General features: G+C 39.9%; 1 protein-coding gene across 2 annotated transcripts in view; it reads right to left on the bottom strand.

Annotated features, from left to right (window-relative positions):
• LOC139449664 (glutamate receptor-like) overlaps positions 1–15813 on the bottom strand; it is a 70016-nt gene that overhangs the window by 26895 nt on the left and 27308 nt on the right. For both annotated transcript variants that reach the window (XM_071231143.1, XM_071231144.1), the window contains exons 4-11: positions 13286–13482; positions 12860–12913; positions 11062–11157; positions 10677–10874; positions 9440–9547; positions 8772–8879; positions 3795–4007; positions 812–1161 (exon numbers count right to left, since the gene is read on the bottom strand). In XM_071231143.1, coding sequence (XP_071087244.1) covers positions 812–1161; positions 3795–4007; positions 8772–8879; positions 9440–9547; positions 10677–10874; positions 11062–11157; positions 12860–12913; positions 13286–13482 — 1324 coding nt within the window. The remainder of the gene's footprint in view (positions 1–811; positions 1162–3794; positions 4008–8771; positions 8880–9439; positions 9548–10676; positions 10875–11061; positions 11158–12859; positions 12914–13285; positions 13483–15813) is intronic.

The following is a 15813-nucleotide window of genomic DNA, read 5'->3' as shown; positions in this document are numbered from 1 at the left end:
AATTTTGCATAGCAATATGTATTTCCCTGCTTTTGTCAACTACAGTCACAGTGAAACCTCGTTTGTCCGAAACCCGTTAATCCGGATCTCCCGTCCTCAGGACCGTTGCAAATGAGACCAACGACAAATAAGCTGCACCTGATATGAATCACGATGTCGCGCTTCCTCGTATCACGACATCAGTTAATGACGTGTCTTTCTCAATACCAACTGACATATATCATCCAAACGTTGTAAAATGCCAAGTACGTGCTTGTTTTGTTTTACGATTATTTCCCATGAGAAATACCGTCACACGTGTTACATTAATTTTCATCAAACAGTTTCCGCACGACACTTAACGACCCCATCATTATTTCAATGACACAAATTGGCATTGCTACTCAATCTCAGAAACGATAATCTGATATGAAATCGAAGAATATAAACTGAAGGTCAAACATGAAACATCCCACGGTCAAACATATATGCTGAGGCGTCTTTAAAATAATCTCAAAACTGACGACAAATTGTCACCCTATCAGTCTATCAAGCAGAGAAAGTGATCCTGCTGTCTCCTTTTCAAAAACGATAATCTGAAATGCAATCGCAGTTTGATCCATGAAGGTCAAACATGAGACAACCCATAGTCACGCGATATAAGCTTCGGCGTTTTTAATACCATCTTAAAACGGAAAAAAGGGTATCATCTCATGAGACTATTAAAGAGCCCGCATGACACTTCTATCTCCATTTCAGAAACAATACTCGTATGAACTAAGCCACAATAAATCCCCGCCCAAATGGAAATGGCATCGTCAGTAATACTCACTTGGGCAACACGTCACATCCTTGTTGCATGAAGGCCCCGAGGGAGAACCAAAGGCTGTTACCAATGGTGAAGTCATTCGTTAGCTTCTGGTCGTCACCGTCGACTTGCCACTCAACGGTGCTGAACCTGCTGACGAGGAAGAGGACGACACTGACGCCGATGAAAGCAAAAGCGGTGCACAGCCAGATCTCCTGGGAGAGAGGTTCCATGAAGGAGAAGACATGGGGTGGCTCGTTCTCAGGTTTCTTGATCATGATGCTGATCCCTAAGCTCATGTACGGCTTGGTGAAGTCCAATACCTTCTCCCTCTCTGACGTTATTGTTAACGGCGCTATAGCTATGTCCGCTTCCTGGAACAATGATATTCATAGTAAGCTGAAACGGATGCATTTTAAACACTGAGAGATGAACTACTCAACACGTGGGTTATAAACACATTTAAAATATTTAACTTCAGTTCAGAAAGGAGGTTATTATTTCAATGCTAATACACCGTCATATGGGTTGTCCGGGAAATGACAAGTCTATAGAGTATTGAGAGACGTTTGCAGAGTTGCAACCCTCAGTCATGCCGTGATCCGCTTGTTGAGGGTATCTGTGGCTGGTCATTGGTTTGTCAGCAACATAGATTTCTATACCTTATGTAGGATTTATAAATGGCATTCGATGTACATGTGTTCATCACATTCTGCTACCACCGACATGCTTAAGAGTGAGTGAGTGAGTGAGTAGGGTCTACACCGCCTTTAGTAATTTAGTAAAAAACAGGGAACACCAATAATGATCTTCATCAAGACCGGGTGCACACGGATGACACGTCACCCCCCGCTCCTCCCTTTCAGGTTAAACAATTCCTTTGTTTGTGTTTTACGATAGGTACCAACGGTGAGGCAGAATACGGTAGCCCATTCCCGAACACGTGATTTCATCACTATTTGAATAGTGATTCATAAACACAGGCTTACAACATAGTCGGAGCCATTGCAGAGATTGCTTCTAATAATGGACTGTGAACTGCAATTGATAAGTAATTTGAGATAAGATGCCTCATAAAGTATACATTGCTTAAAGATAACTGGGGAGACGGATGACCAAGGTGTAGTCGCTGTGCAGAGAATGCTAGCTAGTACCCAATGATAGTAAGTTGGGCGTTACACGGTACATTTTACCAACGTATGGATTCGAACCTGGGCCTTCGGCGTGACGAGCCAACGCTTTAATCAGAAGTACACCCCAACAATCTGTAAAAATCTATCTAAAAGCTCCGACGTTCAATGAAGGCTTATATTCCAATTTGTAAATGTAAAACAAAGCTTTAATTTCATTTGTGTCCTGTGCGTACGTTTAGAGCTACTTGTTTATTTACAGACATGGGGTCATTTCGTAAGAATTTATTCTGAACAGTTACAGCCGCGTAATGAATTCAATCGCTCCCTTGGTGATGAATTGTATTTACCTACTAGCGCCATGAAAACATGCCTGTATCATGTAAATGCTGTTAAAAATAGCGTACATGTATACTGCAAATCGTCATATAAATATTTATGCGTCCTACAAACAGAGACATTTTGTATACATCAACGTCGCCCTTAATTCATCATATTTCTTACAACCAGTTTTAAATTGGTTCTGTCATGGGGGAAATAAGATTAGATCCGCACTGCTCGTAGAGCGCAACATACAATTGTTTGCAAGGGGTCTGGAGTAATGTCTTTCTTTTTTCCCAAATTTCGTATTTTCGTTTATGCTTAAACTAGATACAGATTAGAATGACATCGCAGGTAATGGTCTGATTCGTGTTTAAAGGAATAGCCATGCTTTTATCTTGCATTACTTTTGTATGGACGACAGTTATCATGATTTGACCGATTTATGTAATAGTCAAATCAACTAGTTTTGTTCACATAACATTGTCGGTGTCGGAGCAATAAATTTGTTTGTTTGTTTGTATGTTTTTAACGCCGCACTCAGCAATATTCCAGCTATATGACGGCGGTCTGTGAATTATTGAGTCTGGACCAGACAATCCAGTGACTGACATCGTGAACTTTCACGCATTTGGGATACGAAGACGTGCATCAACCCAGTCAGCGAGCGTGACCATCTGATCCCGTTAGTCACCGATTACGACAAGCATAGTCGACTTTTACCGCAAGCATGGGGAGCAATAGAGATAATGTATGATAATACACGAAATCTATAGTGTAAATACAACAAATATATATATATATATATATATATATATATATATATATATATATATATATATATATATATATATATATATATCCAAGAACTAGAGGATGCGAAAGGAATTAACTTTATATTTAAGTCAAAAGAGAATGTGTTAATGTTCACACACACGCACGCACGCACGCACACACGCACACGCATTCACAATTATTTGCGTTTGTGTGTCGACATTAAAACATTTTCCTTTGATCAATCTGAAGCAATTATTACTCCAAGTCTACTGCATGAAGATATCAAACAGAAGGGGGGTCGGGTAGCCTAGTGGATATAGCGTTCGCTTCCAGACCCGGGTTCGATTACCGACATGGGTACAATGTGTGAAGCCCATTTCTGGTTTCCCCCGGTGTGATATTGCTGGAATATTGCTAAAAGCGGCGTAAAACCATACTCACTCACTCACACACTCACTCACTCACTCACTCGCTATAAAACAGAAACGTAATAATGTTTCAAAGTGTTCCAGAACAGATGGGACTAGAGGATGCAATGAAAAGCCTAACTAACTACATTGAGCAACTATTCAAATATCGAACTGGGAGCAGAATGAGAAAGCAATCTTCCAAACGTGTATACCAATAATATGTAAGACTTGACTCCGAGACAGAGTCACCGCTCCGTTTTAACAGTAACAGAATAATTCAGATGTTCCACTGATGGCATCAACACCATTGGAGACTGCCCGACTAACCAACGCAGCACTGATCTCTGTCTACCAGTGAGTCCTACATACGTGTCTTATCAACTCTCCGATGATGCCATTCCATATACCGGACTCGTTCTTGGAGCCGTAATTCCCATCTTTAACAAGTCTGAAAAAGTAGTCGTATCCAAGGTTACGTGCTACCATCTCCGCCAGGTCCACACAGAAGCCTTCAAACCGTTCAATGGTGATCATGGGGATGCCTTGCTCTGGACTCTTCTTGAACATCAAATAAGGTGGATCCTGTAAGAAGAATTAGCATTTATATTTTACGTGAAGGATTGGTAATTGATATGTAGAAATGGTATTAAGACTGACTGAGTGGGTATGGTACCAACGATACCCCAGCAATATCACGACGGGGGCACCGGAAATGGGCTTCACAGGTTGTATCCATGTGGGGAATCAAACCCGGGCCGTGTGAATGACGAGCGAACGCTTTAACCACTTGGCTACCCAACCGCCATAATAGTATTGTATCTGATAACTTGAACTAGTTCCACCACAAACACAAAACATCAACGCCAGAGAATAACCAGTCTCGGTAATCCAACGAAACAGATTTCATTGGGCATAAAAGGCACAATTATACGATCACTAAACATCAGTGATAACACCATATCTTTGTCATTGAACTATCTTCTCACTCTGAAACAAACGATAGTTCTCCTATACATATGATGGCAATGGTGGCAGTCAGTCAGTGAGTTGGGTTTAACGCCGCTTTTAAAAGTTTCAGCTTAATGTGGGAGGAAAGCCCGAAGTGATGCAGGTTTCAAATGTTTATCACTTCGGTGAAACCCACGAGCACGGGTATGGTGCTGACAAAACTAGAAACATAATCGGGGCATAACGGGATTCGAACCCACAATCATAGGTTTCTGGCGTGCCCAAGGGACGCAACTCTGCACAGCGAATCGCGGCGCCTTAGACGACTTGGCCACCCGTGCCCCCGACAATGGTGGCAAGGTCAGTTGCATCGTTTATAAGAGCCAAATAGATCGTATGATTCTGGGTTCGAATCCAAGATTCATCCACATTTGTTTTATCCTGCCAGCACCTTACCCGTGCTAGTATGCTTCCACAAAGTAGTAAACGTCTAAACCATTCTCGGCTTACTTCTTCACACGTGATGCTTTTGTAATAGTAATACGTGTATGATTAATCACGCTTTCACACAAGGCCTGTGTGATATATGTCATCATTCCCCGAATGGCGTGGGTCATTTATCATGTTATATACATACGTTTTGCGTGGGCAAGATTCAGCTATTTACAGCCCGCTGATATAGCTGGACTATTAATGATTGAGGCTTAAATTAACGTTTAATAAAGGGGGAATATGGTTAACAGGTGATGTGAGTTGAAATGGGGTTTTACGTCGCGTTCAAGATTATTGCACTTATATAGCAACGTGCATGCACGTGTGTGTTTGTGTGTGTGGCTGCTTGTACTTGTCCGGACTAATGTCGATTTTATAGTGGTAGCGTGGCCTATTGAGATTCTGTGAGTGGGTCGTAAAAACACGGTCACGATTTTGTCACGGTCTGGTTGTAATTCATTCGTGGTACCGTCGAAAGGTTTATGTTCAGCTCTTTAGTTTGGTATTTCCATCTCTCACTTGGTCGTGGTTGCCTCACCCGGTTATTGCATTCAGGTTGTCCTCTCCGAGGTCCGCGCACACGTATATAACCCTTGGCAAACTCATGTGTCTTCACCCTCGGGTATCGCTAGGCCATTTACGGGTCGTCTTGCTACTGGTTTGGTCAGATCGAAAATTAGGCTTCGTTCGAAAGTCGCAATTGATCAGTTTTCTCCCTGGTACTGACTTTCTCTTGTGGTATTGAGCTAAAACTTATTGGCTAAGCTTGCACATTTTGTACCCCGTTTTCTAGTAATCCCGCAACTGTCTAGCTTAGGTCCAATACCTATTTACGATTGGGAGCCTAGGTGCTCCTTAGCTCAAGTATAGGTTTGGGAAGTTAAGAATTTCCTAGCCCAGTCAAGGTCACTGAGACTTTAGTCTGTGAGACTAGTTTGCTATTCAGGAATTTTATGTATATTTTATTGCCCATGAGACTTATGTTTATTTCTCCGTATTTAACCTAACCGAGGTTTTTCACTCATTAAAGTGTTGAATTTATCAACTCTCAGGTGTTAATTGGTCGCATCCGACTTCATTGGCTGTCTAGGCTTCATGTCAATTTCTTGACAAATTGTTGATTTAGCAATTCTATTTGTATTACTGTTATACGGTTGCTTACCTAATCAGATTGTATATTTGTCCTGGTTTAATTAATCGTTGTCAGTTTCAATTGTTATTCTAATCTTTTTATTGTCATCTATACCAACACATTGCTGATAATAATAAACCCGTGAACCTGTTACAGCGCTTTCATTATTACTTTATTCTTGTTTAATGATGCCTTGGTTTCTTGAGCACAGCACCGTGACAGATACCATGCCACAGATTAACACGAATACCCCACTTAGACACAGAATACTGGCTCCGAGCCCACCAGTCCTTGTTTATCCTCTTAATACCGAGCGCCAGGCAGGGTAACAACAAGTACCATCTTTTAAAGTATTTTGGTGTGACGCGACCGGGGATCGAATCCTCGACCTTACGCTCTCCGGGCGGACGCTCCCCCACTAAACCACGGAGGCGGTAGTGGTGTGACAGCAACATCAAACTTATTTTAATAAATGAATCCCACAAGGACAGATATGATGCTGACGTTTTGACATGAACCGTTCTCCACGCTGGCCCTTTGTGTAACGTTATGTTACCGGGTAAAAGGTAAACCACTTTTACCACTCTGTTGAAATCCAGAAGCACGGGTCTAGTGCTAGTAAACCTAGGGGAACAAGGATTCGAACCAACAATAGCATGTTTCTGGTATAGTTTAAGGGGCGCAACTCTGAAAAGCACATGCGCTCCCAAAAGAACAGAAACATCCAAATAAGAAATTCAGTTGAGAAAATTTATCTTACGACAAAATTTGCAACCTCACTTAAAGGCTATTTAATTCATCGAGCACAAAGGCACTGCTATACATTCCATGTCGATATTCAGTGTACATTAGTATAATCTTCATACCCCAGCAATTGAGAAAATGCGTTGAGAGAGCTCTATTTTCGTTTCAGAAGCAATGGCTTTGCGAATGTTGATTTGATTGTGTAAGATGGCACAGTGCTCATTCATTTTCTGGGAGTATATTAAAATGATCTCTCAAATACTTCTTGTGTGATTGTCCAATGGTTCCTGTGTATAGTGATGAAGTTCGATCATCACTGTCATCAAGTAGTCAATACGTTACTAGAAAATTGTAATAATAGTCTGTCATCAAATTCCAATTAAATTCCGCTTAGGAAGTTTTTATCCGAATGTAATCAGTGACTCATTTGAAGTCGATTTATATATAAAAGAAAAACTAAGATATCGTGTGTCAGAGAGTTAAATAAAAATGAAACTGCTTTTTTTAAAACGAACTCCAATTTTCATTTTCCACTTTTAAAAACAGGTGATGAATCAGGATAATGGTTTCCCATCAAAAACGTTAATAGCCCGTGGCCGGATTCGATACTTTAGGTTCACCGTACTTTATTGCAGTTGAGAGTAGCCAAACAGATTTTTAGAACAAATAAGGAGTTTAGTATTGATTTAAAACAGAAATACTTGCACTAAAAATATCCGATTCAACGATCTTCGAATCAGCGTCTTGTTTCGATAACCAGACTCAAATTTCGGCCAAGGGAATACACGTCGACATTTATATCTGCAAGATAATTCCGTAACGCATTTGATAATTTGGTCGATTTCCTGGGTTGCTTTTAGCACTACCGATTGAGTTTTCTTTGGAAATTGAGATATTTATTCATTTAGTGATTTTCGTAATTTGAAGTAGTTGTGTCCTTTATCAAAATAAGCGAGCGGGGTATAATCTGGCTGTGACGTTTATGGTTAATGACGTTTACACCAAACCTGGAAACATAATCAACGATCCCACGAGCATAGGTTTCTGGTACGTCTAAGGGACGCAACTCTACACATAGAACCCAGACAACTGAGACGACTGGGGCGCATGTGCCCCGTGTTATATATCTGATAGTCTTTACTGTGTAAAAAGTCTTGTGCCAACAATACACCCTGTCATGATAACCATTAGGACACGATTTAATTATTTTCCCTATATTTGTCGTTTTATGTGTAACTGTTCGAGCGTTGAAGATGTACAATAAATGTATACATTGATCTCTAGCTCATTTACAGTAACACCTTCTTAATTCGAACTTCATTATGCATTCAGTCGATACATCGTTTTAGACGATGTCAGTTTCTGGTTCGGTATAATCACTATCAAGTCCTCTTGTATCGAAGTACGGTTAGGTCTATATTATCGATGGCAAAGGTTGGCAAAGGTTATCGATAGTTCATTGTCTACGAATAACGTATATCTTCGTCTATAAATGCAAGTTATCACGTCAAAGAGATCTGCCATTGCCTTTGTCTAATGTTTTGGAACATGGACAAACACCCGAACTGGTAACTTTAACGCTTGTCTTCACACTGTAATGGCAGTCCGACACTTTTCGAAGGGAAACTTTAATTATTTCACTGAATCGTTATTCCAGGACTGTTTCCCAGGGGTTAACGTATATCCGATATTTGGTAACATCAGAGAATGGAATTAATTATTAAGACTCTAATCTGAAGACCAAAGGCCGTTATGCTTCTTGTATGAGGCAAACAACTGGATCTGGTGGTCGGTGACTTTGGACTTTATGTGTCATCGTACCCCAACGGCGTGGAACGTTGCTTTTAAAATATCAAATACTGGTTTGTCTGGCCAAGACTCGATTATTGTATAGGTGGAATATTGAGCAACCAACCAACAGACCAACCAGCCAGCCAGCCAACAAACCAACAAACCAACCAACCAACCAACCAACCAATCCAACAAATAAACTGCAACAGAGGTACACAGAAGTACAAGTGGCGACTTACTTTGATCGTGACAACAGTTTGTGTGATATTATCTATCGACTTGTTCGCCTTGTCGATCACAAGCGTGGGCGTCTGAGCGTGGAACCCGCTCTCGTTCCATGTCCCTGACTGAAGCAGACAAATATCATGAAGCCAACTCAGTTGTTGTTACCATTTCTGCATTGCTTTACAGGCAAAGGATTTGTAAAATTTTAAATTGTATTCAGAATAAATACAACTGTGGTTTTATCGTGCACAAAGACCTTCTAGAACACAACTCGCATTTATACATTTACAAGTCACCGCCCGGGGAGAGTACAAGGCGTGCGAGAAGCTGTTTTCCAGAAGTATCTTGGCTGCAGAGGGACGGGTTGAAGCCATCGTGATAACACAACTGTTTATAATTATTGCATTATAAATTTAAGCTACATGTAAGCGTCCCATGCAAGCCAGTAGTTGGTTGGACCCGACCAGTCTCTATTATTGCAATAAAATGTATAAACTGTCTTGAATTACCTTATGATTAAACAAAAATACAATCCCCCAAAATCATATAATATTTCCTGGGCGTTATGCTTTTGGAACACACCAAAGACAAAGAAGTGGAAATATATGTCGGATATATATGTTATTTTCCGAATTCCCATAGGAAACACGGACTGCTTCCTGTGTTGACTCGTTCCACATACGTTAGCTGTTCCTCTGTACATGGACACTTCTAGGACCTGGACCTGATATTCTTTTCTTTGGCCATTCGATCCAAACGCAACGTAGCCGCTATTACCACTAAAGCGTTTCTGAAATACAGAAGTAATGGTATTGCAATCTTTGGATAAACATTTGGGGACTGGTCCATTTCATTTTCGCCTGACAATCCATTTTTGATTCGAATGCTGAGAAAATATATGCATTTTTTATTTTCCAAGTGACAACAGGCTAAACTGGACCTACTATAGGCCTGCGGCAAATCGCAGTCCCGGTAAGCTTGATTTGGATAATTCAAAGCCTTCTTTGTTTGCCTGCTAACTCATATTTTATGCACATGGATCTGTCAGTTGGTGATAGCCTCGATGGTAGTGTGTCAATTCCTCACAGGTTGTATTTACAAGGTCTTAATACAGTTTGACAATGGAGTGATCAAGTCTTAAAAGCTTTGTCTATCTTAATTTAGATATGGTACATTTATACTACATGTCCCCGTGTTTTTTAAGGTGAACAATTGACTCTCCATTGCATGTGTTTGTGACAGGTGCCACCTTTTGGCAAAAACCTGCTGTCATCACTGGGTGATAGTGTCTCCAAAACACATGCTTTTGATAGTCGGAATCCTACAATGAACTCTTCCTCACAAATTTCATATGATTTTCGAAGTGGTTTTGTCGCTTTTTATGTATTTGTTAATATCGTTTGCATGTTGATAAGTCAACATCATAAATACTATACAACTCCACTTATTCGCTGACATAGATGCAATAATGGTAAAATGTCCACAGACAAAACGTCACACATGTATTAAGAATAATAACTGAAAAGTATAAAACATTTCATCGTTGTTTCCTTTATGATAAGCAATTTAATGTACATTACCCGCCAAATTGTTGAATGGATATTCTTAAAAAATCGAACACGTATCAGCCTTATACTTCTAAGTATAAGTATCACGAAATCCATATTAAAACAGGAAAAAATGCGCAACGAGGTTATGCGTATGTCATACACACACTTAGAATCATTATAAGTAATACAGTAGCAGCCAGAAATAATATGACTATCACACAATCAGGTATTGTGTGTATTGTTGAAAATACCGTCATATTCATATCCATTAAACTACCATCACCTATCGATACTTACCGAAATATATACGGTCGATGTTTTAAAGTGTTTGACATGCACATACCTCAACCTACTCGCGTGGTGACGTACCTCATACAGCAACTGAGTGAGCATGTCCCCATACGACCATGGATGTATTTTCACACAGTCAATGAGCCTGTTGTTCCCCATTCTTGAATTCAAATTTTCGAAGCTGTTCTTTATTGCAATGCTGCCATGTTTATGCTGCAGTTCTTCTAAAGACAACGTCAGAAGCGTCACTGCGTCCACAGCATATGCTTCTCGGGCCTGTGTGTTTGACAAAATCATACTCACACACTCATTCACCCATCAGTGTCATTTGTGTATACAAATTAACTGCTCATTATTAGCTGAAAGTAGTAATTACTTTATCGAAAAGCATGTTATCATATCAATTAAATAACGATATAAAAATATCTCGGCAACCATCCTTAAAATCTCTGTATGTACCTACCGGTGTGTGTCTTATTACAATGTCTCTGTTGAGCTCAAATCCGGTTATGTTCACTCCTCCAATCTTGAACATGGTCAGATTTAATTCCTTTAATTCCTAAAATAAATACATAAAACGTTTATCCTTGTCTCTACTTACTGACCATCATTTAAGCTAAATAGGCATGTCATCCAACACATTCAATGTTAAAAAAGGTATTATACAATAAATACTTGTCCAACAACAGATCTACAGTTTAAATTTTAATACACTATATACGTAAGCATATGGAAGATTGTAGATATTCATCTCTGTTGCGAAACGCACGAGCACGGGTATTATATTGGCAGATCAAGCATAAAAACTATGCCGAATTTTGAATTCGGCGCATTTAAGTGACATAACATTTGCGGTGTTTTAGACTGTAAAGTATAGGTTCTGTTTTTAATGTAGTGAGAATACATAATATGTACATTCTGGGACATACAGACGAGCGAAATACCACCTACTCACCAGCATTTTGTTGAAAGGGAGCGTAAATTTTCCAACAAATTTTGCAGTGCACCAAGCTCGTCTGAAGCTGACATTTACAATGTTTAGATCTGATTCAGGTTACTAAGTCACGTCCCCTTAACTTTTCAAGCTTCTGGATGAGTAAAGCCTTGCGAGTGCAGCTGACGTGGAGGACGTGTTGGAGGTACGCAAGGATCAATGTGTGGTTGACACCAAGTTCATTTGGAGAGGGTGATAGCTGTTAACATTAATGCACGACATGGAAGTGCTCCATCTCAGCGTCATTTATTCTGTGAAACTTGCTTCAAGCTCGCAAGAGGGAACGAAGGAATTTAACTATCGAACGCCATTAGACCATGTTGCGTGGAGGAAAAAACATTTCATGTAGCACTTGCATGAATACCTCTACTGTCGATTAGAAATCTCCTTGGTTTAATTGTGTATTGGAAAATATAGAAACGTCCCTCAAGTAGATGAGATGAGAATTTTGCATTTGATTTATAATGTACCAGAGACGTGTGCGTGGGAATGTTTATCCATCTGTATTGGCTTTAGATAAATGTGTTTAAATACAGTACTGTTCGTTATTCAGTAGTTTGAAGAATGCATGCGTGTGCACGAGCTTGGTATGTAATTCAGTGTTGTAAGGGAACATTTTTAGAAGAGAACATAACGTATGTAAGACATTTTAGGAAAACTAGAGTAGGTGTATAATTCATGTTGGACAATGTATGAGTGAGTGAGTGAGTGAGTGAGTGAGTGAGTGAGTGAGTGAGTGAGTGAGTGGAATGCAGACGAAACCGTCCAAGGTCGCTGATGGTTACTGCTTACATAGATGAAACCTGTGCGTGGGTTATGACAAACCAGTGAACACAATCGTGACGCTTCATACCAACACAATATTATCCTGACATGGCTAAGGGACGTTACCGTACACAACGAATCGCCTTATGCTTAGATGACGATATATTTAGGAGGGAGGGTTGAGCAGCGTTTACCATTTTGAAGAGTATTCGAACTTAGGACCACCGGATCATGGCATGAGTTAGATATGCCAGTCTGCATGGTGAAAGGTTGCATCCTAGAGACCTTGTCGCCAAAGGAAATGGATTTATTGTACATGTAAAATATTTAAGATAGACTATGTAGTATGTTTATAGGTTATTGTTAAGAGGATGTATAATTAGGTAGGTGCAATTACAAGACCAGGAGTGCAAATAATGGAATGACATACTAGTTTATATGAATCAGTTGCTGCACTGACTTAAACATAATGCAGGATTATTTGTGATAAATGAATACTTACTAAATGAGGAATTACAAAATGAAACATCATTTTCAAAATGTCCTGTTGACCCATCTGCAAAAAGAATAAAAAGAGAATGACTGAAATTTGTTGAAAGCCAAAACCAGCACCATTTTCGCTATATCACAAACAAACATATTGTCAGCACCAGATACACTAGATACGCATGGGGAAGGATCCATGGCATCGGTACATGATAATACTTAATCGTAGAACCTGGCATTGAGTTCCACACTTAGTCGGCTCTAGACATCTAGTCTGACCAGAACTTCCTTCGGGGGAAGACATGTCGCACAAAGAATGGTCCTGACATTATGCTGGACGTTTACAGTCAAGATACAATTAGATAGGACCGACTTGCTGCTTCAATAAAGAGACAAAAGACTGAACAAATATAAATATGATATAACTGAAAGAAACACTCACAATCCTATTTATGATTTTGGATGCTTTGAAAGGTAAAAGGTCCAGGACAACTCTGATGGCCCGGCCGATGTCTTTTTTGTGCATAGCGGCGAGCAGTTTAAAGCAGTCATCCTCGTTTTTCACATGACGGACGTCAATATTGATGACGTGTTTTGCCATGTGCCCAAATTCGTGCATTTGCTCTATGTGGGCTAACGCTGGAATCAAAAGTAATTTCAATGTATTACTATGTAATTACACTGAAAAGATAAATTCATAACAGTAGTATTACTTAAATAGTTGATTTACAACATTGTTTTGGACTTTTGTAGCAAAACAACAGGATACAGATATACGAGGGCTGGTCACAACGTTCTGAGCCTAACAAACAAAACGAACAATTTTGAAAGTGTTTTTGATTTTATTTTTCAACATAATCTCCCTGCATTTCAATACACTTCTCATATTGATAGTCAAGCTTTTCAATTCCAGTCAGGAAGAAGTTTTCTGAAGCCACCCTGAAAAAACAATTCACGGCAGCTTTGAGGTCATCGTTGTCGTCACAGCGCTTTCCACGAAGGTGTTCTTTCAGTTTAGGAAACAGGTGGAAATGGTGCAAGGTCTGGCGAGTATGGAGGGCGAGGAAGCTCTTGAGGCATTGTCAATAAGGAGTAGAACTCCAGCGAGAGGATTCCTCGCCGCTTTTCTTTGAAAGAATCTCTCAGGCGATGAAGCAAATCAGTATAGTAGGCACCGGTAATCCTCTTTTGACTTTCTAAGTAATCAACAAGGATCACACCCTTTGCATCCTAGAATACAGTGGCCATAACTTCCTTCACTGATCTCAAAGACTTTAATTTCTTTGGTGCCGGAGAAGCGGAATAGTGCCATTCCATGGATTGACGTTTTGACTCGGGATCATATTGGTAGACCCATGTTTCATAACCCATCACTAATCTCTTTTAGAATTTGACGAAATCCTCCTGAATTTGCTCTTAATTTTCACAGGCAATGTCAGTTTTTTTTCCCTTAAGATCAGGATTTAGAAAACTTTGGCACCCAAAGAGCAGATATATTATTTATCTGTAAATGTTCATGAATAATAGTTTCAATTGATCCATGGCTTAGACCTGTGTCTTCCTCAAGTTCAACAATGGTAATACGTCTATCTGACAGTAAACGTTTTTCTATCTCCTTGATTGAATCTTCATTGATTGAAGTTGAGGGACGTCCAGACCTAGGGTCATCATCAAGGCTTTTTCTCCCAGCCTAAAACATAGCTGCCCAACCTTTACAATGAAATAGCTACAGCACCTATTCCAATGCACAAGCTACACTGATTAAAAACGCAGTTAATGTACTGGTGTAAAGACTGTACTTTGATTGAATCAAACAATTAACCCAGTTACAAAATACCAGATTGTAGTCTGATTAAAGGAAACAACTTACCCAGTTACGAAATACCAGAGTGTATACACTATGGTGACCCATTACCCAAGTTGTAAAACACAAGGGCGAAAGACACGTGAAGATCCGGGGAGAATAGGTCTTCAGCAACCCATGCTTGTCGTGAATGGCGACAGTGCTTGTCGTAAGAGGCGACTAACGGGATCGGGTCGTCAGGCTCGCTGACGTGGATGATGCATGTCATTTGCGTGGATCGATGTTCATGATGTCAATCACTAGATTGTCTGGTCCAGACTCGATTATTTACAGACCGCCGTCATATAGCTGGAATATTGCTGTGTGCGGCATAGAACAACAAACAAACAAGATCGAAAACTGATGAAAGTGACCCATTAACCCAGCTGTAAAATAAAGATTTTCCTCTGATTAACGGAAACCAGAAATTCGGCCGCCATGTATACAATTTATATTTTGTTACTCATTCGTATGCAAAGTCTATCCACAGAGACATATTTAATTCATAGTTAAACCCAGTGGACTAGTGCGTTTAATTTTTTTAATTACTTTATTCCTCAACCAGCAACTTCAGAAGATTCAAGTTTTGTCACAGCCCCCAAGAGAGGCGTTCAGCAAAACAAATGTGGTCAGGATATCATGCCATATTTTATTACGCTTTTATGTCCCGTTCCGCGCCGATAAGACCCCCCCCCCCCCCCCTCCTCTTCCCCCCACACACGATAAAGTAGAATATTACCATCACCAGTAGCGCCAGATCTAATGAAATAATGTGTAACAAAACCTGATGTCACGCTTCGAGAATGAACAGTGGCCCGTTAAGACCACACATATATGCCTTTAGTTCAGGTCCTTGTTAAGAATAAGGAATGATTTTCCCGTTCCTGAATATGAGGCAAGTAAATACCAAACACCGTTCCCTGTCAAGAAGCAGTTATTTGTCTGGTCGTTTAAATCAAAGATTCCCGCTTAGCCAATTAAGGATAACTGCATTTTTCATAATACGACAATATGAGTTATTATGTTCTATCGATCGTCATTCATTTTTGGGTTTATCATTCCAAATTTCCACTTACGCTTTTTGGACCAAGAGATTATATCCGAACCAGAATTCATTACGGTTCATG

This window comes from Haliotis cracherodii, unplaced genomic scaffold, assembly GCF_022045235.1.
Source record: "Haliotis cracherodii isolate W230 unplaced genomic scaffold, xgHalCrac1.p SCAF_8, whole genome shotgun sequence".
NCBI classification, from domain to species: Eukaryota; Metazoa; Mollusca; class Gastropoda; order Lepetellida; family Haliotidae; genus Haliotis; species Haliotis cracherodii.
Note: the sequence above shows the minus strand (reverse complement) of the source record. Positions and strands in the feature narration are given on the sequence as shown.